Source organism: Saimiri boliviensis, chromosome 2, assembly GCF_048565385.1.
Source record: "Saimiri boliviensis isolate mSaiBol1 chromosome 2, mSaiBol1.pri, whole genome shotgun sequence".
In the NCBI taxonomy this organism is placed as follows: Eukaryota; Metazoa; Chordata; class Mammalia; order Primates; family Cebidae; genus Saimiri; species Saimiri boliviensis.
The window spans coordinates 159,534,245-159,561,790 of NC_133450.1; the positions used below are offsets into that span (position 1 = coordinate 159,534,245).

The window sequence follows — 27,546 nt, forward strand, 5'->3', positions numbered from 1 at the left end:
AACTCTTAATTTTTTTTAATTTTTATTTATTTATTTTTTCAGACAGTCTTGCTCTGTAGCGCAGGCTGGAGTACAGTGGCACAATTCAGCCTCACTGCAACCTCCCCCTCCCAGGTCTGGTTCAAGCAATTCTGCCTCAGCCTCCCGAGTAGCTGGAATTATAGGTGTGTGCCACCATGCCCAGCTAATTTTCTCTTTCTGTTTTCTATTTTTAGTAGAGATGTGGTTTTACCATGTTGGCCAGGCTGGTCTTGAACTCCTGACCTTGTGATCCACCCACCTCGGCCTCCCAGAGTGCTGGGATTACAGGCATGAGCCACCGCACCCAACCAGTGAACTCTTAATTTTGTCAGACAGTTGTTGAGTTTTGTTTAGCAGGGAATCAGATTACTGGAGGATAACTTTTATCTTATGTCTAACTGTCATATACAGTGATTATTCTAGGGAGAAAGGGCTAGGGGAGAGGGAGAATGTAGTTTGGAAAAAACTAGGCTGACTCCTGAGGAAAATCAATGGTAAACCATTGTGACGACTGTGCTAAATTGCCTTTCTTGACATTGTCAACCTGAAGTAATAAAAAGGATCAGAATCTGGAATTAATGCAAGCAGAAAGCTAACCAATCAGGGAAAACACAGACTTCAGAAATCGGGGTCAGTGTTCCAAAGTTAGAAGTTCAGTTCTTGCAGGCCAGGTGCAGTGGCTCATGCCTTTAATCCCAGCACTTTGGGAGGCTGAGATGGATGGATCACTCGAGTTCAGGAGTTCAAGACCAGCCTAGCCAACATGGTGAAACCCCATCTCTACCAAAAATACAAAAATTAACGGGGTGCGGGGTGGTGCATGACTGTCATCCCAGCTACTTGGGAGGCTGAGGCAGGAGAATCCCAGGCGGCAGAGGTTGCAGTGAGCTGAGATCATGCCACTGCACTCCAGCCTGGGCAACAGAGTTAAGACTCTGTCTCAAAAAATAAAAAGTTCTTGCTTATATAGGTGGAAAATACAGTGTAGTAGGATTATAATATTTTCTACACAAGGCTAGTTTATGAGTTAGAGTCATAGTTTGGTTACAGTTTGTTTTCTTTTCCCTGTGGCTTTTCTTTACAGCTGGTTTTCATTTTCTTTCCAATTTAAAAAATTTCTTTCCATTTTAAGACAATTTGATAGCCATGAAGTCTTAGTGTAAGAAAAGTAAGAGGGAAATTAATCTACCATGAAGATCAACAGTGAAGAGGGAAGGGGTCTTCCCTGTAGCCATTTAGTCATTTACAGCATTTATAAAACAATGCAGTAAGGGAGAAGGCTAATCTATAATCAGAGAAATAAAGATTACAACTGCCTAGGATATAGCTGCCTATTTTGTCACTCTGGCCCCATAATTACATTTCTTTAAGGCTCAAAGTAATTCAGTTTTCCAATAGCTTAGATTTTGTATTACATATTTTCATAGCATATAATAGTACATCTAAACCATAAAGTTTTTATGCGCTACCCACCAAATGATGCACATAGATTTTATCACTGAAATATAAATTTGAAATTAAAGAATATGTAATGCTTTAAAAAGTGAAATGTCTACACTTTGGGAGGCCAAGGCGGGTGGATCACAAGGTCGAGAGATCGAGACCAACCTGGTCAACATGGTGAAACCCCGTCTCTACTAAAAATACAAAAAATTAGCTGGACATGGTGGCGCGTGCCTATAATCCCAGCTACTCAGGAGGCTGAGGCAGGAGAATTGCCTGAACCCAGGAGGCGGAGGTTGCGGTGAGCCGAGATCGCGCCATTGCACTCCAGCCTGGGTAACAAGAGCGAAACTCCGTCTCAAAAAAAAAAAAAAAAGTGAAATGTCTAGAATTGGGATTTTTAATTGATTACAAATGCTGTTAAGTTCAAGAAATAGAGCTGGGTAAAGAAACATCTGTTTCTAATCTTTTTCAGTACTTTTATAGTTGGGGAAAAAATACAGCAAATTCTTCATTAGCTGATGTCTTTGGAGGAGAATGAGTAATGGACATTTAAGAATTAAAATGCTAAAATACATTTTTTCATCATCAATTAAAATATTTTAAAAATATGTTCTTAAGTATGAAAGGGAATTTAATAGTATTTAATAGGGTATATATAATATACAGATAACTTTTTAATAATTTTTCCTTATACAGTGTTTGATAATTTAACCACTCTTTCTTAAATTCATCTTACTTCCTTGGCTTTCTTGATACCAGTTTCTACTGGTTTCCCTTGTTGTCTTTTAATTTGTGCCAGTATCTTTGCAGTCTCATTTATGGGTTCCTCTTTCTTCTAGCCCTTTCCTTCTTGCCTCCTTTGCACAAATATTTAGTGACAGATTTAACTGCCCTTGGGGCTGTGTGCATACAGAGGTGAGCAAAACAGGCTATTTCCCCAATAAATAAGTAAATGCTGAATATCTTCACAAATATTGGTAAGTATTGAGATCATGCTTTATAACTATTTTTAATTTCTTGCCTGAGAATTCTTCTGAAGAGGGAGAATATTTTATTCACCCTCAAATAACCAACACAGAGTATAGCTCCTGTCACAGAGAATAGGCTCAGTAAATGTTTGTAGAAGGAATGTACAATGTGAGACTTGCTAATATCTAAGAAATGTATTGGCCTAGAAATATAGTCCAATACAGTAGCCTCTAGTCACACATGAATTTATTTAAATTTACATTAATGAAAAGTAAATAAAATTCCAGTTATTTTGTTGTACTAGCCATATTTCAAGTGTATAGTCAGTCACCACAGATGGCTTGTGACTACTGTTTACAGATAGTATAGATACAGAACATTTCCATCATTACTCAAAGTTTTATTGGACAAGTGCCAGAGGATTGTTACCTCTACACTTTGTGGCTGTAGTTTGTCTTACTGTTATTAGTTAGGTTTGCTGATTTTATTGTTTCTCTATCTCTTTTTCTTTTTTGTCTGCTCTCACTTTTGTTTCTGTCTTGTAATTTGCTGTTTCATTATTTCTTGTTTTTAACTAGTTTTATCAGTTATCAAGTTTGTGACTGTGGCTGCCCATAGTCTTTCATTTCTTCCAGGATTTCTGATTCTACATTCAAATATACATAGATAAAGTTGCAGATAAATGGAGATGTTTTGTAAATGGTTTCGTGATCATTTTTGCATGAGTATAATCTAAAGCAGTTTTTATATTCATACACATTGCTTTCCTAGTATGCGCTCTTAAAAATTAATTGATTCTACCTACAGTTTGCAGTCTGTGTTGGAAGATCTCCTGGTTGCTACTTCTGATGGACTTCTTCATCTTATTCACTGGGAAGGAATGACAAATGGAAGGAAAGCCATTAATCTTTGCACAGTACCCTTTTCTGTAGACCTGCAGTCATCTAGAGGTACCTATATTTTATACATGAGGTGGAACCAGTTGTTTAATGTCTGATATCTAGTTAGATATCTTCTATGGACGAACACTTCTTTGGAACTGCTTATGCAAGGGGAGAGGCGGGGTGGGAGAGGCATTTAGTAGGAAAGGACCGTTTAACTGTTCAGGGTTGTTAGGTCATGATTTTTGCCCTTTTAACCTTACAGGTTTTGCTGACAAAAGGTGAAAGAGTAACTGACTGTATTCTTAATCCTATTTCATGTGCTTATTTTTTTCATCAGTAGGTTCATTCCTGGGCTTCACAGATGTACACATCAGAGACATGGAATACTGTGCCACACTTGATGGGTTTGCTGTTGTATTTAATGATGGTAAAGTTGGATTTATTACACCAGTGTCAAGTAGATTTACTGCAGAGGTATGGCTTACTTACTTTGAAGGGACCTTTTTTGTAATTAATTATTTTATTCTTTATTATCAAATTCTTCTTTATTTTTATCATTCATACACGATTTTAAGAGTTGTTAATTTTTTAATCAAACCAAACATATAAATAGTATAAGTAGACAAAATTCTCTTGGACATGTTAAAGAAAAATGATGGTTCCCGTTCTCCTCCTTGCTCTCCTCATGTCTAATTTTCCACTCTTGGAGGCAACTACTTTTTATTCCTTTACTGGTTATTTTGATTTTTAATCTCCACTACTCTGAATATTTTCTTTAATTTTTAGTTTTGGGGCTGTGTTTGACTTCTTACTTTGGAAAGTGACCAGTAACTTTCCTCTTCCCTGCTTCCACCATGCTTATATTCTTCCCATGTTCCCATTAGAGTTACTGTGATTTTGATTAGGTTACTATTAATTGTATATTTTTGGCTGGGCACAGTGGCTCACAGCTGTAATCCCAGCGCTTCGGGAGGCCGAGGCAGGCAAATCATGAGGTCAGGAGTTCCAGACCATCCTCCCAACATAGTGAAACCCCATCTCTACAAAAATACAGAAATTAGCCAGGCATGGTGGTACATACCTGTAGTCCCAGCTACTCAGGAGGCTGAGGCAGGAGAATCACTTGAACCCGGGAGGTGGAGGTTGTGGTGAGCCAAGATCACGCCACTGCACTCAAGCCTGGGCAACAGACTGAGACTCTGTCTCAGAAAGAAAAAAGTTTTTAATATATACAACACAGCTGTATTTTTTGGCTTTCCGATATAATTATTCTGAGATTCCCTTTACTCTTATTTGTTTGGGATCTTTTAATAGCTAATAGCTAATTTATATATGGATTTGGCTACTGTTACAGAGACCTAAAATAAAAATGATTTATTGAAAACTGAGTTTTGGTTGACTGTGTCCTTTACTGTAGGATAGGCTATTTCCTTGGGACCCTCCTAGCTTTAGAGTCATACCCTTCCCTCTCACCCTCCCTTCTGTTCCCATCTGCTTCCCTCTCTGGCTCCAGTGTTCCTTGGAAAAGAGTCATGCAATCCTTTCTAGTAGATAAATACTTAGCTACCCCAATATTCTGAGATTTGGGTTACAGAAGGGTTAGGCTAGAGGGTCCAAATTCAAGGTGTGAACCTTTGCTTTCCATCCCTCTTTTCAGTGTGGTCCATAGACCTCTGGTGGAAGGTATGAGGGTAGGGATATTTTGGTTTGGTTTTCTCCAAAGAAAGATACTTAGTTTTCTGAAGGAGTAGAGTTGGGTTATTTATGGACTGCTCAGCTTTAGGAAAGTGCTCTGGGAGGACCTAGTTGCTTCTTAGAGTAGGTATTGAACCACTTTTACAACTTTTAGTTTAGCTTTTCAAAGACACCAGAATTCCCAAGCCTTTTGTGTACCCTACGATGTAAATTTAGATGTTTCTCAGCATTATTCCCTGCCAGTTAAGAATTCTACTCTTCGATAGGCTTTCCAGCTTTTAAAATTTTCTAATGCCGCCTCCTCTCCTATTCTTTTTGTCTTTGCCGCTTTATGCTTTCTTAAACAAAAACTCTTCTCTTGTAGAAGTTAGGGTTTTAGGAATCCCAAGGAGCTAAATATTTATATTTAGTCATCTCTCTTTAACTGGAAAGGAAGTTAAGTTTTTAATGGCCTTTTTGTTGTTGTTGTCATTCTGTTTGGTATCAGCTTTAATATTCTAATATCTTCCATTATCGACTTTATTCAGACAGTAAGATACTAAATAATACCTTCATGATCACCTGTGTCAGTATATAAATAAGAATAAAAATAAACTTTTGATGAATTAGAAAAAAATCTCATTTTTTTCCTATAAGGTGCATATATTTGTAATTATCTCTAGAACTTAAATGTTTAGATTGGAAATAAAAATATTAGGGCTGAAAAAGTGACTGACTCTTTTCCGAGTACTTTAGAGTTAGTACAAAATATATTCTCAGCATTTATTAGTATATAATATAAAGAAATTTTTCTAATAAGGATTTAAAAACTAATGAAAAGCAGATAGGCATTACTAAATAAGGTATAGATAGAAAATACAAATTACAAGAAAACAATACATATGTATTACTGTTAATAAGGAAATAACTAAATGATATTTAATAAATGTGTTAAAATATGATTATGTCAGTCCTCTGTGAAGACTTACCCAGTAGGACTAGATTATTAGGACAGAACCTCCTAAGGAGTAAAAGAGGTGGAGAAACAAATAAGTGTTTTAGTATGCTTGAAGGCCTTGGAGAGCAAACAAGACAGTGAAGAGTTACCAGACTAAGAGAGGGCAGCGACCCAGTGAGCTAAGTTCATTATTTAAGCCTTCAGTGAACATGAACAAACTAGGCTTTATGCAGCAACACAGATTTCACAGACATGGTGAACAAAAGCAGCTAGACACAAAAGAAAACATGCTATGATTCCATTTTAGGTAAAAATTAAAGGACAAATAACACAGGCAGTTCTAAATTAGAGGTACATATTGGTGCATATTTAAGTGGTAATGGTAAAGAAAGAAGGAAGTAGTTACCATGTAAATCTGGATATTGGTTACTTCTATGGTAGTGATGTTAGGATATAGTGACTGGGAAGGGCACTATTGGGAGACTTTTGGGTACTGATAATTCTTGGCCCGAGTAGCAGTTTCACAGGTTTTTGCTTTGTGATATTATTGAAATTTGCATTTCATTTTTATGTATTATTTATTATAATTCATGACAGAAAAGGTTAAAAATTAAAATAATTCTTCTATAGAACTTGGAGAAGAAGCCAGAATTCTTATGGTGACCTTCAAAGCCCTGAATATCTGACCTCCTGTTATATCTCTTACCGCATATACCACTTTCCTTTCACAACCTATCTACTTCACTCTATCCACACAAGCCTCATTGCTGGTCTTTGAGCATGACAGAAATGCTGCTACAATAGGGCCCTTACACTTTGCTCTATTTCTTTGAGGACTTTCCTCAAAAGGCATCCTTATAGGGCAACCTGTTTAACATTACACTCTTCCCCTGTACTCCCTCCTCACCACCATTGCTTAATTTTTTTTGTATAGTATTTACTAACCTCTCATATACAGTATACTTTTTTAACTTGTTTGTCCCTTGACTCAAATGTAAGGCAAGGATACAAGTAGAAATTTTGCTGTGCCGGGATAACCTCAGCACCTAGAGTGCAGTGCCTGGTGAATTATAAACACCTAGAAAATACTTAAACGGGATGAATTTTCAGTCTAAGCAGTAGTTCAGAAAAATAGTGCTCACTACTCTTTTTACCATTTTGTGACATAAAATGTCCAGTTTTTTTATTAAAATTGAAAAATGAAATACCTACTAAAAAAGCAAATATTCCATGTTTAGATAGATTATATAGCTGATTTTGGAATTAAGTGAAATCTGTAGTAGTCTAGTTCAAATAGTTGTGATTGTATTGTATCTTTAGTGTTTACTGTTGGGATCATCCAAAAGTGCTATATTATAGTATGCCACTTTTTGTGCCAGCTGAACTAATGATCATGACCTTTGCCTTGGAATTTATCATCTAAACTGAGCTGAATCTATTCTGCATCTATATATGGAATTAAATAACATATACGCTTATCAGTAACGTCATTCATTTATTGAATGCTTGTTGATTGGGAGGCATTGTCCTAAATAGTTTGCATGTATATCTTCATTTAATCTTTGAAACACCTTAAGAGGTAAATAACTTACAGGTAAGAAAACTGAAGCTTAAAAAGATCAAATAATCATTTTGGGGAGTGAAAGTAGTCCTGAGCTGTCAGGCTTCTGGATACCATGCTATTAACCATTACGTTATAAAGAAGGGGAATTGTAGAGAATAGTAAGCAATTGAGAAATCATGAATTGCTTCTAAAGAATAAACCAAACAGAATGTACTACTTTTCATTGACTGAGAAGTTAAATACTGTGTGTTAGGTGATGAGAATGATGATAGTGAGCAAGTTAGATGTGGTTTCTGCTACCAAAATGTTTACATTGTAACAAGAAAGTTATCTTTGAGTTTGGAGATTGACTTTCCACATTTTAGTGTTTTTTAAATAGATTAACTAGCATTGGACAGAGCTCAGTATTTATCAGACCAATTTATGAGAAGCTTGAGGTTTTAAGGGAGACTATTTGGTAGTATTTTTAAGGGAGACTATTGTGGTAGTCCTGGTGGGATAATTTCCTCTGCAGATGAAACCAAATAAGCGTTATGAAATTGTATGTTTACTGAAGGAGAATTATATTGACTACAGTAAATTTGGAGAAACACTTTTTAAGCCTTAACTATTTTTCTTTATTATAGCAGCTTCATGGAGTTTGGCCACAAGATGTTGTTGATGGAACATGTGTAGCAGTAAATAACAAGTATCGACTAATGGCATTTGGCTGTGTGAGGTATAATTGACGTAGACTTTTGCATTCTTAAGAGTTGTTGCCACAAATACTGTTTTTTTTTAAACATAAGATGTTCATAACACACTTATAAACTTTATCATGCTATCATAATTTGTCAGTCAACCTTAATATGAAATGTAAAAGTGAAGTGTTTTATTAGATTTTCAACAAACAAAAGTGAAGGGCAGATTTTGGAGGTTTTGCGTTTTAATTTGTAAAAGTGAGCTTTTTCTTCAATGGTAGAAAATTGACTTACAAGTTAAACAGAATAAATCAGTTAAAGTTTAAGTTCTTTATTGTATAAAACAGGATTTGAAAGACATTGTTCCTTTTTAAAATAATCCTTAATTTTTAAGACATCAGCATCGATGATGCCTTCAAGTTAGTGAGTGCGCCTCAGTTAACAAGCAAATGTTAAGTGCACGTATAAAACCGGTTTCTTGCTTTAGTTTATTAGAGATTTTAGAAATAATATTGAAAAAAGTTATTTAACAAATACCTGTGTGCCTGTCACATACCAGCCATAGTTCTAAGCGCTTAATACATTAGACAACAAAAATACCAAACTTTGTTGAGCCTAAATTTTGGCTCATAAATTTTAGCTAAAATAAAAAATAATGTTGTTATAATGCCTTGCAATGTTATAGTGCTTTTTGGTTTTCTAAACTCTTTCTTAAATATAAAACCCTATGTTGCCCTCAAAATGTGACTTGGTTGTTATGTAGAACACATATATAGTGTAGTCTCCAGCCATATCATCTCTACCCATTTTAAGTATCAAAGATTTTATTATTAGTATAAGTAATTCACATATTATAAATCACCTTCATTACACTCTTTATAAATTCCTTCTAAAGTGGGGAATCCTCATCCTCAACTTTGACTTTTTCTTAATACATTGATCCTCATCGAGCAGTTAAATGTAGAAATTCAGATAGGTTTAACTTAGTACAAGAGAGAAGGAAAAGCATTTTTTTAATGTTTATGAGTTTTATTGAGTCACATTTTGTTTAGAATTTTTAAAATCTATGCTCATGAGTACATTTCACCTATAATTTTCCTCCTTACTCTCCTGAGTAACTAAGGTTATGGCTGTCTCATAAAGCAAGTTGAGGGAGGGATTCCCCTCTGTGTCATCTCTATTCATCTTTGATTGTTTGGTAGAATTTGCCAATGAGAAGCCATCTGGACCTAGAATTTTCTTATTGGGGATTTTTTTGGACTATTGATTCAGTTTAGTTTTAAAAATTGATTTAAGAGGATTTAGATTTTCTATCTCTTCCTACGTCATTTTGGCAAGTTGTATTTTTCTAGGAATTGGTTTCTTTCATATATACATTCAAACTTACTAGCGTAAAGTATAATACCCTTTTTATTTGACATTGTGAAACAAAAACATACAAAGTAGTACATAATCCAAATATTCATATTTTAACAGTTGTAATACAAAAACCCATCTCTTTACAACTGGATCAGTAAATACAGCATTGCCGGTCTACAGTCACAGACTCTACCCCTGATACTTCCTAGTCACAACTCTTATTCCCTCCTTGACTCACCTAGTAACCAGTGAACATTGTGAGATTCATCCATGTCATTTACCAGTAGTTGTAATCATTTTTTAAATTGATTTATAATGTTCCATTTTTTGACTATACCATAATTTATGCACTTTGCTGTTGACATACATTTGCCTTATCTCTTGGTTTCCAAAAAAGGAGACATTCTCTTATATAAATGGAATATCTTTATCACATGTGAGATAATTAATGATAAATCCCTAATAGGATCTAGTACCCAATTTATAAGCAGATTAATCCAGTTGCCACCAACAGTTAAATTTCTTCTGTTTCTCTTTAGTTACCTTTTACCTGCAATAATCCTTATACCACTTTTTTTATTTTCATGGCATTGACTTTTTTTGAGTCCATGTCAATTCTTTATAGAATATCCTGCCTCCTAGATTTGCCTCATCGTTTCCTCATGATGGCATTCGTTTTTTCTCACACTTGTCATTACTAACCTGGAAGCTGGTTCTTGTTGAGCAATACAGTTAAGTGACTAGAAAGCCCACATGTCAGGCATGGAAAAGCATTTAGAGAAAATACGCAAAGACAGAAGCAGTGGCAAGTGTGCAGTTTCCCCCGTTTCCTGCATTTGGGGCTAGCACAAAGGCTGGGTGTTAGAATCTAGAAGTACTTCTCCTTAAGCTATGGGCTTATAAGTGAAGTACTAGCCCTCTCCCCAGAATAATGAAGGTAGACTCTTGGCTTATAGCTTTTGGTCACCTCAGTTTTCATCAGCTCGGAGACTACAAGCTCTCTTCTAGCATGTTAATGGGTTAGGTTTAAAGTTTTGTGATTCTAGCTGTGTGACATAACAAACCAGTATCTTCTAACCCAGATTTGCCAGCATTTACCAGGACTAATTGCCTTGAACACTAGGTTAAAGCTGGTGTCCTTAGAGTTGTGCAAGAAGCCAGCTTCCTTTTAGGACGCCAGTTTGTGGCGGATCAGTATTTGAACAATCTTCATATTTAAAGATATTATTAGATTCTGGTTACACATTTTGTCATGGGTGATGATACATACTTCCTATATCATTTAGTAATAATGTCAAATTGTCTCCATATTAATGACGCTAAATTTGATCACTTATGTGGTACTAGCCAATATCGCCCTTATAGAGGTTTATTTGCTTTGGAGTTAGTCCTATTTTTTTTTTAATGAAAAGCTGTTTTTCTCTTACATAAGGCTGGCAAGAAATGGAAGTAAAAGTAATTTTAAAAATACAGGCACTACAGAATACTTAAAAGATTGTCAGACTTTTATACGTAGTAACTTAGTGTCTACTTGTTATTTAAAACATTGACTCTTCACTAACATTTTAGAGCTCAGCAACCCAGGGTTAGCAGTTGACAGCTGTCAGATGCAAAGCAAAAACAAACACCTGCTACGCACTTAGTGCTGTCTCTTGCAAGAGATGATCTGTTTAGGCAGATAGTCTGTAAAGAAATCTTTTCCAGATATTTGGCTTCTGGATATGACTGAATGACAGATTAGATTCACCCCCCACCACATCTGATACAGCCAGGAAAATAGACAAAAATATGCAAGAGCTGTTTTGAATTCAAGACAGGAACATAAGGTAACAAAGAACAGTGACTTCCTGGAAGATGAGAAACAAAATGATCTCTATAACTGCCCTTAGTTTTTATTATTTTGAGTGTTTGTAGGATGCAGCACAGGAATGGGGAGATAGATCCTGAGTTGAGATGAGCACATGGAAATCAGAGAATCTGGGAGAACCAAGGGAGCTAGAGTTCATAATATAGACACCAAAGAGATGGCACAAAGACAGAATTTCGGAGAGCGGTGAGGTGTCCCTCTTGGATATTAAACTGAGACATCGAAGATATTAGAAGAAGACTGAAATTAAACTTCTAGAGGTAAAAACTGTAATGTCTGAGATGAAAAATAAACTGTATGCAACTAACAGCAGATTAGACATTGCAGAAGAAAGGTTAATGAACTTGAAAAACTTAGAAATCATCCAAAATGGACACATATAGAAAAAAAAAGAATGAAAATAAAAACAAGTATCAGTAAGCTATGAGGCAACTTTAAGGAGGCTGCTATTGCAGGTATTTTATTTACTTAGTCTCAGTTCAAATCCTTGAGATAGGACCTGTATGGGAATGGATCAAAGCTGCTATGAAGAAGCAATCTGATTTCACCTACCACAATAAAACATTCTGATAGTCATAAACCAGTGTCATCCTATTATGTGCAAAAGCAGTCTTACATTAAAAAGTATTTTTAAGAACAACATTTGTTTCTCTTTCTTTCTACGATAATGTTGCATAAGTAGGAGTTTCGTTTTCAGATGCTGAATGTGTGTTAAATTTTTGAACTGAGACTATACCACAAGCACAAATGAGACTTTTCTGTTATTGCAGTTCAATTTTGAAATGTACCTTAGAAGTATTACAGAGATTTTACTTTTGGCTTCAGGCCCTTCATAAATTTGACCCTTGTAAAGATGTTTTAAATAATTATATATACCATCACACAAAACATATATTTTAAAAATAAAATCTTTATAAGTTACTATCCAGCATAAGAAATAGCACCTCACCAGTGCTGATGAAGCTTGCTGTTTATCCCTCTTCTTTGATACTCCCCTTTCTCTGCCAGAGTATCACTAATCTGAAATTTGTATACATTAATTCTTCGTTGTATTTTTTTACCACAAATATATTTACTATTAATACTATATAACTACTATATTTATCCAATATGTATGTTTATATTTGCTGTGCTTTTACACACACACATACACACACTTTTATGTGTGTGTGTGTGTATCTATAAGATATCTTAAATATATATACTGTTGACTGTTGAACAACCCAGGAGGAGGCACCAACCCCCTCACACAGTTGAAAATTTCATATAACTTTTGACTCCTTCCAGGACTTTTAACTACTAATAGCATACTGTTGACTGGAAACTTTACTGACAGTGTAGTCAATTAACACATACTTTTTATGTTATATATATTAATATTATATATTGTATTCTTAGAATAAGCTAGAGAAAAAAATTATTAAGAAAATTATAAGGAAGAGGCTGGACTCAGTGGCTCACGGCTGTAGCCCCACCACTTTGGGAGGCGGAGGCAGGCGGATCATGAGGTCAGGAGTTCGACACCAGCCTGGCCAACATGGTGAAACCCCATCTCTACTAAAAATACAAAAATTACCCGAGTGTGGTGGCTCATGCCTGTAATCCCAGCTATTAGGGAGGCTGAGGCAGCAGTGAGCCAAGATGGCACCACTGCACTCTAGCCTGGGCGACAGAGTGAGACTGGGTCTCCAAATTAAAAAATTATAAGGAAGAAATAATGTATTTACTATTAAGTGGAAGTGGATCATCACAGAGGTCTTCATTCTCACTATCTTCATGCTGAGTAGGCTGAGGAAGAGAAGGAGGAAAAGGAGAAGTTGGTCATGGTATCTCAGGGGTGGCAGAGGCAGAAGAAAATACACTTACAAGTGAGCCCATGCAGTTCAAATCCATGTTGTTCAAGAGTTAACTGTATTCGCTATCCATGTGGCTAAAGTTCATTCTTTTTTAGTGCTGTATGGTATATAGTATTTATATTCTACACCATATGTACTATAGCTAAATAAAAGTTTATTTTTTTCTCATGTTGCTAGATATTCAGGCTATTTCCTTTTTTAAAAATTATACACGGCAGTACAATGGACATTGTACATGTCTCTGATAAACATTAGACAATAATTTCTGGGATATATCTGGAAGTAAAATTGTGAGATTAGAATATTCCTTTGTTCAAATTCATGAGATGACTGCAACTTATTGGCAAAATGGTTTTGTTCTAGTTAAAACACTCCTACCAGCAAAATGTAAGAGTTCCATAATGCATTTTCTATTTGTATTTGTCTTTTTTCACTAAAAGTTTTTTTTTGTTTTGTTTTCACAGTGGTTCTGTGCAGGTCTATACAATAGATAACAGCACTGGAGCCATGCTGCTATCTCATAAATTAGAGCTAACAGCAAAACAGTATCCTGGTGAGTCTTTTTCTTTCTTTCTTTCTTTTTTTAAACATTTTTCATTTATTGGTAATGCTAGGTATAGCAGATGCTGTTTTTAAATCAAATAATGCATGTCATGCTATAGGTCAAATATTGGGGTTCTGGGTCTGGAACAGGCTCAAGTCTGGAAATTGATTGAGGGGCTGTGATTCTCTGATTTAACAATTAAAATTAGTCTTCCGTCTGTGAGACCTAGAAGTATTCTGCCTGTATAAATTAAGTAGGAATGCAGTAGGCTTCTTACCAGTTTCACTTCCAGGAACACCGTGATTAATTAGCCAGTGCCAGAGTTCTACACGAGTCAGACTATTCTGATTGCACCTTTGCCTCTGCTGTCCATTATGGTAGCTACACCCACCTTGCCTTTGATGACTGAGTGCCACCACTTGGCCCTGTTGCCTCTGGATCCAATTATTCCCATTGTATTTAAATTTTATAGCTGAGTGACTGAGGTTCCCACTGTTAAATCTGACATACAGAGAAGAGTAATTACAGGGTTCTTCAACGATGTAGGTGCTGCCCTCCCAAATCTGTTTTGCAAGACACTGGTCAAGGATATATCTTCTGGACCCTCCCAGCTGAGATGAGTAGGTCTAAAGTGACTAATCCACTCCACCATCCCAATCTTCCTAAGCCTTTGGAGCCCTTCCTCTGCATTAAACCAAGGGAGATCAGGCATTTCCAGCTCACTCACAGTGGGCCATCTTTTAACCCATATTTCAGCTAATGGAGTGAATAAACTATTAGAACCTTTTTTAACTTGCCAAGCTGCAACATTAAATGCAGAGTCCCTACTTAGTGGGCTTAACTCAATAAATTCACTCTGAGCCAACTCTTTGTTCTTCCATCATTATCCCACACCCTTAATATTCATCCCCATGCCTGTTCTCCAGATTTCTGTTGATATAAATTAGAAAATTCAAGCAGTTCCCATAGCATAACGCCTGATGGGTCACACTCTCAACCTCACCTCTACAGGCCCACCAGGACTTTAGTTATAGGTCTAGAAGCAAACAGAGGTGTTGGGGGTGACTCCTGAGGAGAATCAGCAGTATGTTGCCTGGCAAGTGCCTCAAGGGAGGCCATCACTGTTGCCTCAGGCAGCACAGGGTTTATCTCCTCAGACAAAGGTGGAAGGACTGATGGCAGCAGGGGTCCCGGAAAGGGATGTTGCCACTACTGGGGATGGGGAAGCTGTTTCTTATGGCAAAAAAGTTCACCACAGTTTAGAAACTCAGTGAATCCAGTGAATCAGGGTCTTCCCACATATCCCCATTCCAAGTTGCAGGGTCTCATTCTTTGCCAGTTGATGTCCTCACTTTAACCATAGATAGCTGTTGAGGCTGTGCATGCACCTTTCACTGCAGGTCAGCCACTCATATGATAAGGATTTGTCTCTGTTTTTCCACAATTTCAGTTCTTTCTCTACAGGAGATAAGACTTTCACTCAGTACAATCTTAGCAGATTTGAGGCTCAGTATCTACTTTTGGGAGGTAGAGTCCCTGAGTTCATCATTTTCTTTATCACTTTGTTCACTGAACTTAGGAGCAACCAACCAGCTTCATTATGTTCTATGGTTCTCCACATTATGGTCAAAGATGTTATGTATAGAGTCATTAAACTCCTTGCCTCCCACAAGCAACAAGTCAGGAGTGTCAAATGCATCTATTTTGTATAAGTCTCTAAACAGTTCATGCCAAGGACTATCAGTGTTCTCTGTACTATTAGAAATAAACTCCTTAGCATTTTGGGGTCTAATCATATTAAGCAGCCAACTCCAGATACCCCAAAACCAATGAAAGAACTCCATCCTTAATATTCTATTCCTCTAGAACAGGCATCCCCAAACTTTTTACACAGGGGCCAGTTCACTGTCCCTCAGACCGTTGGAGGGCCACCACATACTATGCTCCTCTCACTGACCACCAATGAAAGAGGTACCCCTTCCTGAAGTGCGGCTGGGGACCAGATAAATGGCCTCAGGGGGCTGCATGCGGCCCGCGGGCCGTAGTTTGGGGACACCTGCTCTAGAACAACTCCTGGTACCAAAATCTGTGTTAGTAAGAGTTCTCTAGAGGGACAGAACTAATAGAATACATACATATAAATTAAAAAGAGGAGTTTATTAAGTATTAACTCACACAATCACAAGGTCCAACAATAGGCCCTCTGCAGGCTGACGAACAAGGAAAGCCAGTCTGAGTTCCAAAACTGAAGAACTTGGAATTTGATATTCAAGGGCAGGAAGCACCTAGCACTGGAGAAAGATGTAGGCTGGGGAGCTAGGCCAGTCTCTGTTTTCACATTTTTCTGCTTATATTCTAGCTGCACTGGCAGCTGATTAGATTGTGCCCACCCAGATTAAGGGTGGTTCTGCCTTTCCTAGCCCACTGACTGAAGTGTTAATTTCCTTTGGCAACACCCTCAACAGACACAGCCAGGATCAATGCTTTGTATCCTTCAATCCAATCAAGTTGACACTCAGTATTAACCATCACAATTAAGATACTTATTCATGTTGACTTAGTGTTACCCACACTTACAACAGTATTTTTGCCTACCATATCTTTTACCAACTCATACCTTCTTCTTGAGACCATTTTCTGCCTGAAACACCTCCCACACATCTTTGGAATTTCTTTTAATGAAGTTTTTTGAAGGTAAACTCTACTTTGTGGGAGTCTGAAATGTACTTATTTTGCCCTTGTGATTTAATCATAGTTTAACTTGGTAGGCTGTTTTGGATTGGCAGTTCTTTTCTTTTTATATATTGAAGAATTCGCTCCAGTGTCATTGAATTTTCATTGCAGCTATTGGGAGATCAAGTTGTCTTCTCTTTTCCAGAGATTAGTCTTTATAGCTACCTTTCAAATTTTGTCTTTGTTTTTGGCATTCTGCAGTTTCATTGTGATGTGGAAGATGAAGAGTTTTGTTTGTTTGTTTTTCAAATCCTGCTTGAGACTCGGGCTTGCTGGATGAAGATTCATGTCTTTGAACTATTTCTGGAAAATTTTCTCAACCAGTCTTTCTAAATACTGCCTTTCCCCTAATCTCTTTATCTGGAACTCAGATACGTTTTACTTTTTCCGTGTTTCTTAACATGACTTTAAAATTTTTTAAATTTTATTTCTCTAGACTGCATTCTAGAATTTTTTTCTCCATCTGGGTTTGCTAATTCTGTCCAATTATATCTAATATGTTGTTTGATCTGTCCATCAAGTTTTTAATTTCAGGTATTGTATGTTTTATTAGTTAAAGTCTTATTTAGCTCTTTTTCTGATCTGTATGCATCCTGCTCCTTGTCTTGGTTTTCTCTTTTATTTCGTTGACTATAAAAAGCATAGTTATTTTATGTTCTATGTTTATTAATCCCCAAATCTGAAGCTGTTCTGAGACTGTTTCTGCCATGTCTTGATTCTTTGGGTTTTTGCTTATTTGTTTATGTATTTTAGGATTTTTGACTAAGAGCCAGTTATTTTCTTTGAAGCATATTTTTTGTGTAGTGCTCAAAGAACTGAATTACATTTGAGTTTTTCCAGAGAGGATTTGTCTTTGCTTCAACTGGTCGCTTGGGAGCACTATATCAATCTGGAACCCTTTGCATTGTATTCTCTGTGATTTCTTTGAACCTCATTAAATTGCACAGAATTACAAATCAGAGTGAGGGTTTGTGGCTTCAGATGATCAAACGAGCATTATTTTCCATTCAGTTCCATTGATAAAACATGGAAATGTTCCTTGCTAATTTTTTCCTTCTGCATGGCAGAGGTTTTTTTTCTCATTCATCATGGATATAGTCCATTGTAGTCCCAGGTTTACATGAATATCTTTTGTTAGATTACCTGCCTTGGCCAAACTCTGACCTTCATCTCCTGTTCCTAACATGAGTCATCAGAGGGGAGAAGTCAAGGTCTCCAGGATTTCACAGAAACATTCAGAGAGCAAGCACTTTTACTCAGTATTTTTGGTTGTTTTGAGCATTTAAGTATTCTATTCAACATCTTAGTTTTTTCAGTGTGGAAGTCATTGAGGGTGTCATTTGCTGTACTTCTAGAAATAGAAAGTTGCTCCTTAAGTTTTTTTTTTAATCATTCTTACTATGTAGCCTTTTTAAAGGCCAGCTTTCCCCCCCCCCCCCCACTAAGGACAGTTTTTACTGTAAAACTTATCCCTGTTTTACAGAAACTGATTTATACAAAGCCAAGGATGCTTAAGATTACACATTTTTAAGTTATTCAATCCAACAGTGGCTAGAAACAGCTTTCACTTCTTAAAATCACCTGTGCACTGAGTTTCTTCTGCTTAGTTTCTTCTGCTTAGAAAATGGCCTTGCTAATTTTAAGTAGTCCTAAATGAGCAGGATTTATTTCATTTTTTGAAGCAGTCATGCCTTTCTGCTCCTTTAGATTTGAAAATATCAACTGTAAAAAATAAATAAATAAATAACAAAAAACTAAGTATTCCTGAATTTCTGAAGCAACTATTTATTTTTAACTCTTTTTACTATTTCCTAACAGACATTTGGAATAAAACAGGAGCTGTTAAATTGATGAGATGGTCTCCTGACAATAGTGTTGTAATAGTTACCTGGGAATATGGAGGCCTTTCTTTATGGAGTGTGTTTGGAGCACAGCTGATTTGTACACTTGGAGGAGATTTTGCGTAAGTCAAAAAATGCAATTTTTAGATAAAATAACTCCATTATTTTTCACGGTGCATGCATACCAAAACCTTGTGTCAAAACTTCCATTTTGCCTCGATTCTTTAAACAGTAAAGTTCATAATCTGTTCAGAATATATTCATTCTCTGAACATTTCATTTTTTGAAAAACATGCATCTCATTCCATAAAAATATATGTATTTATTGAACCCCTGTTGCATATATGACAGCAGGTCAAACACAAAGCAGAATCAGACATGGTTCTGCTTTTAGGTAATTTATCATTTAATAAGGGTGGTAAGACATGTACATAAATGTAGAAAGTTATGTTCTCTCATTGGGTTAATGTAGGTTAGCCCAGTGGTTGATAGCAGTAGGTTAGTATCTCTTCCCACTTCGTATACTACCCTGAACCTCAGTCCTGATGAAATGAGCACACCTTTAAAAGCTGCATGACTCTGGCAAGAAGTCACTTGGACTTGGGAAAATGTGGGTAAGAGATACATACACCTAGGTGTATTAACCCACAGTTTTCTATTTCATGCGTTATCTTGTATTTCTTTTTTGAAGGAGCAAAATCATTTTGATTTTTTTAAGAAAATCAACACTAAATTTTATGTGCATTATGTATAATTGGAAGGCTATATTATAGTTTCCATTCTGTTTCAGTTACAGGTCTGATGGCACCAAAAAGGAGCCCCTTAAGATCAACTCCATGGTAAGTACTTTATATAAAAAATTGGCATGGTATAAAAAAAACTTGGGATTTTTTTCTTCCTTATTTTCACTCATGTTTATTAATTTATTTCTTGAGACAGGGTCTTGCTCTGTCACCCAGACTGGAGAGCAGTGGCAGATCAAAGCTCATTGCAGCCTCTTATCTCCCAGGCTCACTAAGTGATCTTCCTGCCTCAAGCTCCCAAGTAGCTGAGACTACAGGCATGCCACTATACACACCCAGCTATTTATTTTTACTAGAGACAGGGTCTCGCCATGTTGCCCAGGTTGGCCATTTTTTCACTCATGTTGATCTGATGAAATCACAAAACTGTTTTAGTCTCAGTGGCCTCCTCCTCAATAGTTCTTTTTTTTTTTTTTTATTGCATTTTAGGTTTTGGGGTACATGTGATGAACATGCAAGATTGTTGCATAGGTACACACATGGCAGTGTGCTTTGCTGCCTTCCGTCCCCTCACCTGTATCTGTCATTTCTCCCCATGCTATCTCTTCCCACCTCCCCACCCCCCCGCCCCTCCCCCATTTCCCCCCAACGGACCCCAGTGTGTAGTGCTCCCCTCCCTGTGTCCATGTGTTCTCATTGTTCAACACCCGCCTATGAGGGAGAATATATGGTGTTTGATTTTTTGCTCTTGTGTCAGTTTGCTGAGAATGATGGTTTCCAGGTTCATCCATGTCCCTACAAAGGACGTGAACTCATCGTTTTTGATGGCTGCATAATATTCCATGGTGTATATGTACCACATTTTCCCTATCCAGTCTATCATCGTTGGGCATTTGGGTTGGTTCCAGGTCTTTGCTATTGTAAACAGTGCTGCAATGAACATTCGTGTGCACGTGTCCTTGTAGTAGAATGATTTATAATCCTTTGGATATATACCCAGTAATGGGATTGCTGGGTCAAATGGGATTTCTATTTTTAGGTCCTTGAGGAATCGCCACACTGTCTTCCACAATGGTTGAGTTAATTTACATTCCCACCAACAGTATAAAAGTGTTCCTATTTCTCCACATCCTCTCCAGCATCTGTTGTTTCCCGATTGTTTAATGATCGCCATTCTAACTGGTGTGAGATGGTATCTCAATGTGGTTTTGATTTGCATTTCTCTGATGACCAGTGATGATGAGCATTTTTTCATATGTTTGTTGGCCTCCCGTATGTCTTCTTTTGTAAAGTATCTGTTCATATCCTTTGCCCATTTTTGAATGGGCTTGTTTGTTTTTTTCTTGTAGATCTGCTTTAGTTCTTTGTAAATTCTGGATATCAGCCCCTTGTCAGATGGGTAGGCTGCAAAAATTTTTTCCCATTCTGTTGGTTGCCGATTCACTCTACTGACTGTTTCCTTTGCCGTGCAGAAGCTGTGGAGTTTGATTAGGTCCCATTTGTCTATTTTGGCTTTTGTTGCCATTGCTTTTGGCGTTTTGGTCATGAAGTCCTTGCCTACACCTATGTCCTGAATGGTTTTGCCTAGATTTTCTTCTAAAGTTTTTATGGTATTAGGTCTGATGTTTAAGTCTTTAATCCATCTGGAGTTAATTTTGGTGTAAGGTGTCAGGAAGGGGTCCTGTTTCTGCTTTCTGCACATGGCTAGCCAGTTTTCCCAACACCATTTATTAAACAGGGAGTCCTTTCCCCATTGCTTGTTTTTGTCAGGTTTGTCGAAGATCAGATGGTTGTGGGTATGTTGTATTTCCTGTGAGGCCTCTGTTCTGTTCCATTGGTCTATATCTCTGTTTTGGTACCAGTACCATGCTGTTTTGATTACTGTAGCCTTGTAGTATAGTTTGAAGTCCGGTAGTGTGATGCCTCCCGCTTTGTTCTTTTTGCTTAGAATTGACTTGGCTATGCGGGCTCTCTTTTGGTTCCATATGAAGTTTAAGGTGTTTTTTTCCAGTTCTGTGAAGAAGGTCAATGGTAGCTTGATGGGAATAGCATTGAATCTGTAAATTACTTTGGGCAGTATGGCCATTTTCACGATGTTGATTCTTCCTAACCATGAACATGGAATGTTTCTCCATCTGTTTGTATCCTCTCTTATTTCGTTGAGCAATGGCTTGTAGTTCTCCTTGAAGAGGTCCTTTACGTTCCTTGTTAGTTGTATTCCTAGGTACTTTATTCTCTTTGTAGCAATTGTGAATGGCAGTTCGTTCTTGATTTGGCTCTCTTGAAGTCTATTACTGGTGTATAGGAATGCTTGTGATTTTTGCACGTTGATTTTGTATCCTGAGACTTTGCTGAAGTTGTTTATCAGTTTCAGGAGATTTTGGGCTGAGATGATGGGGTCTTCCAGATATACAATCATGTCATCTGCAAATAGAGACAATTTGATTTCCTCCTTTCCAATTTGGATACCCTTTATTTCTTTTTCTTGCCTGATTGCTCTGGCTAGAACTTCCAGTACTATATTGAATAGGAGTGGTGAGAGAGGGCATCCTTGTCTAGTGCCAGAATTCAAAGGGAATGCTTCCAGTTTTTGCCCATTCAGTATGATATTGGCTGTTGGTTTGTCGTAAATAGCTTTTATTGTTTTGAGATACGTTCCGTCAATACCTAGTTTATTGAGGGTTTTTAGCATAAAGGGTTGTTGAATTTTGTCAAAAGCCTTCTCTGCATCAATCGAGATAATCATGTGGTTTTTGTCTTTGGTTCTGTTTATGTGGTGAATTACGTTTATGGACTTGTGTATGTTGAACCAGCCTTGCATCCCCGGGATGAATCCTACTTGATCATGGTGGATGAGCTTTTTGATATGCTGTTGCAATCGGTTTGCCAGTATTTTATTGAAGATTTTTGCATCTATGTTCATCATGGATATTGGCCTGAAATTTTCTTTTCTTGTTGAGTCTCTGCCGGGTTTTGGTATCAGGATGATGTTTGTCTCGTAAAATGATTTAGGAAGGATTCCCTCTTTTTGGATTGTCTGGAATAGTTTCAGAAGGAATGGTATCAGCTCCTCCTTGTATGTCTGGTAGAATTCAGCTGTGAACCCATCTGGACCTGGGCTTTTTTTGGGTGGTAGGCTCTTTATTGCTGCCTCGACTTCAGACCATGTTATTGGTCTATTCAGGGTTTCGGCTTCTTCCAGGTTTAGGCTTGGGAGGTTGCAGGTGTCCAGGAATTTATCCATTTCTTCCAGGTTTACTAGTTTATGTGCATAGAGTTGTTCGTAATAATCTCTGATGATGGTTTGGATTTCTGTGGAATCTGTGGTGATATCCCCTTTATCGTTTTTTATTGCATCAATTTGGTTATTCTCTCTTTTCTTTTTTATTAATCTGGCTAGTGGTCTGTCTATTTTGTTGATCTTTTCAAAAAACCAGCTCCTGGATTTATTGATTTTTTGAAGAGTTTTTTGTGTCTCTATTTCCTTCAGTTCTGCTCTGATCTTAGTTATTTCCTGTCTTCTGCTAGGTTTTGCGTTTTTTTGATCTTGCTCCTCTAGCTCTTTCAATTTTGATGATAGGGTGTCAATTTTAGATCTCTCCTTTCTTCTCATGTGGGCACTCATTGCTATATATTTTCCTCTAGAGACTGCTTTAAATGTGTCCCAGAGATTCTGGTATGTTGTGTCTTCGTTCTCATTGGTTTCGAAGAACATCTTTATTTCTGCCTTCATTTCATTGTTTATCCAGTCAACATTCAAGAGCAAGTTGTTCAGTTTCCATGAAGCTGTGTGGTTCTGAGTTAGTTTCTGCATTCTGAGTTCTAACTCGATTGCACTGTGGTCTGAGAGACTGTTTGTTATGATTTCTGTTCTTTTGCATTTGCTGAGGAGTGATTTATTGCCAATTATGTGGTCAGTTTTAGAGTAGGTGTGATGTGGTGCTGAGAAGAATGTATATTCTGTGGATTTGGGGTGGAGAGTTCTGTAAATGTCTATTAGGTTTGCTTGTTCCAGGTCTGTATTCAGGTCCTGGATATTCTTGTTGATTTTCTGTCTGGTTGATCTGTCTAATATTGACAATGGGGTGTTAAAGTCTCCCACTATTATTGTGTGGGAGTCTAAGTCTCTTTGTAAGTCATTAAGAACTTGCCTTATGTATCTGGGTGCTCCTGTATTGGGTGCCTATATATTTAGGATCGTTAGCTCTTCTTGTTGCAGTGATCCTTTTACCATTATGTAATGTCCTTCTTTGTCTCTTTTGATCTTTGTTGCTTTAAAGTCTATTTTATCAGAGATGAGAACTGCAACTCCTGCCTTTTTTTGCTCTCCATTTGCTTGGTAGATCTTCCTCCATCCCTTTATTTTGAGCCTTTGTGTATCCTTGCATGTAAGATGGGTTTCCTGGATACAGCACACTGATGGGTTTTGGCTTTTTATCCAATTTGCCAGTCTGTGTCTTTTGATTGGGGCATTTAGTCCATTGACATTTAGGGATAGTATTGTTATGTGTGAATTTGATGCTGTCATTTTGATGCTACCTGGCTGTTTTGTTGGTTAGTTGATGCAGATTCTTGATTGTGTTGATGCTTTTTTACCATTTGGTGTGTTTTTGGAGTGGCTGGTACTGGTTGTTCCTTTATATGTGTAGAGCCTCTTTCAGGAGTTCTTGTAGAGCAGGTTTGGTGGTGATGAAATCTCTGAGTGCTTGCTTGTTCACAAAGGATTTTATTTTTCCTTCACTTATGAAGCTTAGTTTGGCTGGATAGGAGATTCTGGGTTGAAAGTTCTTTTCTTTAAGGATGTTGAATATTGGCCCCCAGTCTCTTCTGGCTTGTAGGGTTTCTGCTGAGAGATCTGCTGTGAGTCTAATGGGCTTCCCTTTGTGGGTAACCCGACCTTTCTCTCTGGCTGCCCTTAGCATTTTCTCTTTCATTTCAACCCTGGTGAATCTGACGATTATGTGCCTTGGCGTTGCTCTTCTTGAGGAATATCTTTGTGGTGTTCTCTGTATTTCCTGGATTTGAATATTGGTCTGCCTTGCTAGGTTAGGGAAGTTTTCCTGGATAATATCCTGAAGAGTATTTTCCAGCTTGGATTCATTCTCTTCATCACGTTCAGGTACACCTATCAGACGTAGATTAGGTCTTTTCACATAGTCCCACATTTCTTGAAGATTTTGTTCATTCCTTTTTGCGCTTTTTTCTCTGATCTTGCCTTCTCTTTTTATTTCATTGAGTTGATCTTCGACCTCTGATATCCTTTCTTCTGCTTGGTCAATTCGGCTGTTGAAGCTTGTGCATGCTTCACGAAGTTCTCGTGTTGCTTTTTTCAGCTCCATCAATTCACTTATACTCCTCTCTATGCTGTCCATTCTCGTCAGCATTTCATCCAATCTTTTTTCAAGGTTCCTATTTTCTTTGCGATGGGTTAGAACATGTTCTTTTAGCTCATTGTAGTTTCTTACTACCCACCTTCTGAAGTCTGATTCTGTCATTTCATCACCCTCCTTCTCCATCCGGTCTGGTTCCCTTGCTGGTGAGGAGTTGTGATCCCTTTTAGGAGGAGAGGTGTTCTGGTTTCGGGAGTTTTCATCCTTTTTACGCTGGTTTCTACCCATTTTTGTGGGTTTATCCACCTGTTGTCTGTCTCTGTCCCAGGGAGTTGGAGCTTTATGAGTTTCCGTTGCACTACTGCCTTTTTTGATTTTTCTTTCAGGTCGGACCCGCCCAGCTAGCAGCACGCCTAGCCTCTGCCTGCCCGCAGGGGCTTTGCTGAGCTGTTGTGGGCTCCGCCCAGCTGCCCTGAGCTCTTCCCTGCAGTCCTTTTTATATGGGCGTAGTTAGAACTGTCTTGGCAATGGTGGCCCTGCCTCTGTTATGGGGGACTCTCTGTTGTGGCAGGTTGCCTCGGCAACAGCGGGTTGCCTCGGCAACGGCAGCCTGCCTCCGTAGCGGTGGAGAGTCTCAGTAATGGCGGAAGCCCCTCCCCCACGGAGCCGGACCGTCCCGGTTCAGCTGTGCTTGGTTTGAAGGGCTCAACCCAGAGGGTTTCCAATTACTGTTTTTGTTTTGGTTGTTGTTGGGGGTGGAGGGCTGGGACCAACCGAGCCTGATCACCTGGCTCCCTGACTCAGAGTCTTTTCTTTTAAGTTGCACGACCCCGCGTTCCGGTCGCTTGTTGAAAAGGCGCCGGGATCTCCCATGCTGCGACTCACGGAGTCGGCTCGAACCGCGGCGCCGGCTCCTGGCGGATTTTTTGCCTAGGAATCTCCTGGCCTGGCTCGCTATTTCAGATGAATGGGCTATTCTGCCGTCTCAGGGCTCTGCTCGCCAGCTAAGAGGGCTCCCAGACCAGTGGCTTTTGTACGGAGAACCGCAGCAACGGAGTGGTCACAGCAGCCGCGCGGGTGGAATCAGCCCCGTGGGGGCCAAAACAGCGCACCGGCTGGGACTGCGACACTGGCGACCCCTCTGCCTGGGTATCTCCTGGTCTGTGGGCAATAAGAGTTCGTCTGGAAATGCGGCGTCCACTCACCCTCTGCACTTTCACTGGGAGCTGAAGTCCTGAGCTGTTCTTAGGCGGCCATCTTCCCAGCATTCAATAGTTCTTGCTTGATGAAAGTCGTCCCTTTTTTTCATTGGAAGGTTGCCTGGTTTTCAGTATTTGCGTTTGTTTAGGTATATCCACCAAACCCCTGTCATCTTATAATGGTAATGACTGTTGAGATGAGGCCTTTTTTGTATGTGTCTTCTCATGGCCTGCTTGCTTTTAACATGAGGTGAAATGTTCATTGGGCATTTTTCCTGGAGAATATGTTGTGCATTACTTGAACGCATACACACACACACACACACACACACACACATATACACACATATCTACACACACACACACAAACACACACACTTTGTTTTTTCTGCTGCTGGACCTGGCCAGGCCCAGTTGCAGTATAGCACAGTGCATTGGGCATATTTTTAAAAACTCCCATAGATGTATGTCAAGAGAATTATGGTCACTGTTGTAAACAATACAGGTTGAATATCCCTTAACCAAAATGCTTGGAACCAGAAGTATTTCAGATTTTGGAACTTTTTGGATTTTGGAATATTTGTATATACATTCTTGAGGATGAGACTCAAGTCTAAACACAAAATTCACTTATGTTTTATATGTATCCTATTCACTTAGACTGAGGTAATGTATTTTTAATAATTTTGTGCATAAAAAATTTTGACTGCATCTCGTCGCATGAAGTCAAGTGTGGAACTTTTTACTATGGTGTTATATCAGCCCTCAAAAAGGTTCAGCAATTGGGGCATTTCAGATTTTTGGATTAGGGAGGCTCAACCTGTATTTTTGAATACCTATTTTCAAGAGTTTCTTTAGAAAACAAAGAGATATAATCCCTGTCTTTACATAACAGCTCATAAGCCCCTCTGCTTACCATCGTTTTTAGATTAGTGACTGTGAGACTTGTTACTTCCCTTCTTTTCTTGCTCCACAGAGGAAGACATTTTTCTAATCTTGGGTTTCTTGTAGAATTAAAGCCACTGTGGTTGCCTAATGGTGGTTTCCAGCCTTCAACCACCAAGGACCCCTTTTGATGTCTTTGCCCATGTCCATAATTTAAGTTTTCAGCCATACATTTCTATAAATGCCAATCATTGCTTCTGAATGTCATGAAACAGCCAGTGTTTTCCATTTCACTAAGTTGATATTTCAACCACAAGCCAAGAATCTCAGCATTTTAGTTAAAACTTGTATGCCTTTATCACAGGAAAACATGAAAGTCCTATTAAACTTTTGAAATTTTGCAACAATTCATGGGGTACCCCTTTTGCCCCTTTACCATTTTCTTGGTTTGAAGATTGAGAATCACTAATCTTTAAAAATACTATCATGGAGTCTAGTTACAGAATGTTAAAACTGAGTGGCTCTGGAGGAATTTATTTGAACTTTCTCATTTTACAGAGGAACATACTTATACGCTGGCTTAGCCAAGGTAATAAAATAAAAAGCTAAGCTGTAATGAAAACTCTAGTCTCACAGCTTCCGATCCAGTGTTCTTTGCTCCATACAAAACTGCATGTTATATGGGCTTCTTTGGCAGGCCTCTGCTAGGTAACCTGGAGTGTCTTCTCTAAGGAATTTCTTTGTATTTGAGGGGTAGCAAGTTACAGAACATAGTAGGTAATTTTAGGATTGAGATCCTGAAATTGGCATTAAGAATGGTAGGCAATGTTTTCGCTTTTGTAGGTAGACAGCAGTAATGGTGGTTTCCTCTGGAGTTAGTTAAGAGGTAATTGAAGTTGTCATTCTTGTCTGTTATCACAGTTTCTCCAATCTGCAGAGGTCATTAATAATGCTATCATAGACTATTTCAGAATTTGGATAATTGAAACTAGG

The 27,546-nt window shown here is 38.1% G+C and overlaps 1 protein-coding gene across 2 annotated transcripts in view; it reads left to right on the forward strand.

Moving 5' to 3' along the window:
* The window catches only part of RIC1 (RIC1 homolog, RAB6A GEF complex partner 1), a 120,757-nt gene that overhangs the window by 64,430 nt on the left and 28,781 nt on the right, over nucleotides 1-27,546 (forward strand). Inside the window, exons 5-10 of one of the 2 annotated variants that reach the window (XM_074394775.1) lie at nucleotides 3,244-3,386; nucleotides 3,661-3,794; nucleotides 8,143-8,234; nucleotides 13,743-13,831; nucleotides 18,374-18,518; nucleotides 19,187-19,235. In XM_074394775.1, coding sequence (XP_074250876.1) covers nucleotides 3,244-3,386; nucleotides 3,661-3,794; nucleotides 8,143-8,234; nucleotides 13,743-13,831; nucleotides 18,374-18,518; nucleotides 19,187-19,235 — 652 coding nt within the window. Of the gene's footprint in view, nucleotides 1-3,243; nucleotides 3,387-3,657; nucleotides 3,795-8,142; nucleotides 8,235-13,742; nucleotides 13,832-18,373; nucleotides 18,519-19,186; nucleotides 19,236-27,546 lie in introns of both variants that reach the window. The other variant, XM_003928179.4, reaches the window with a different exon arrangement.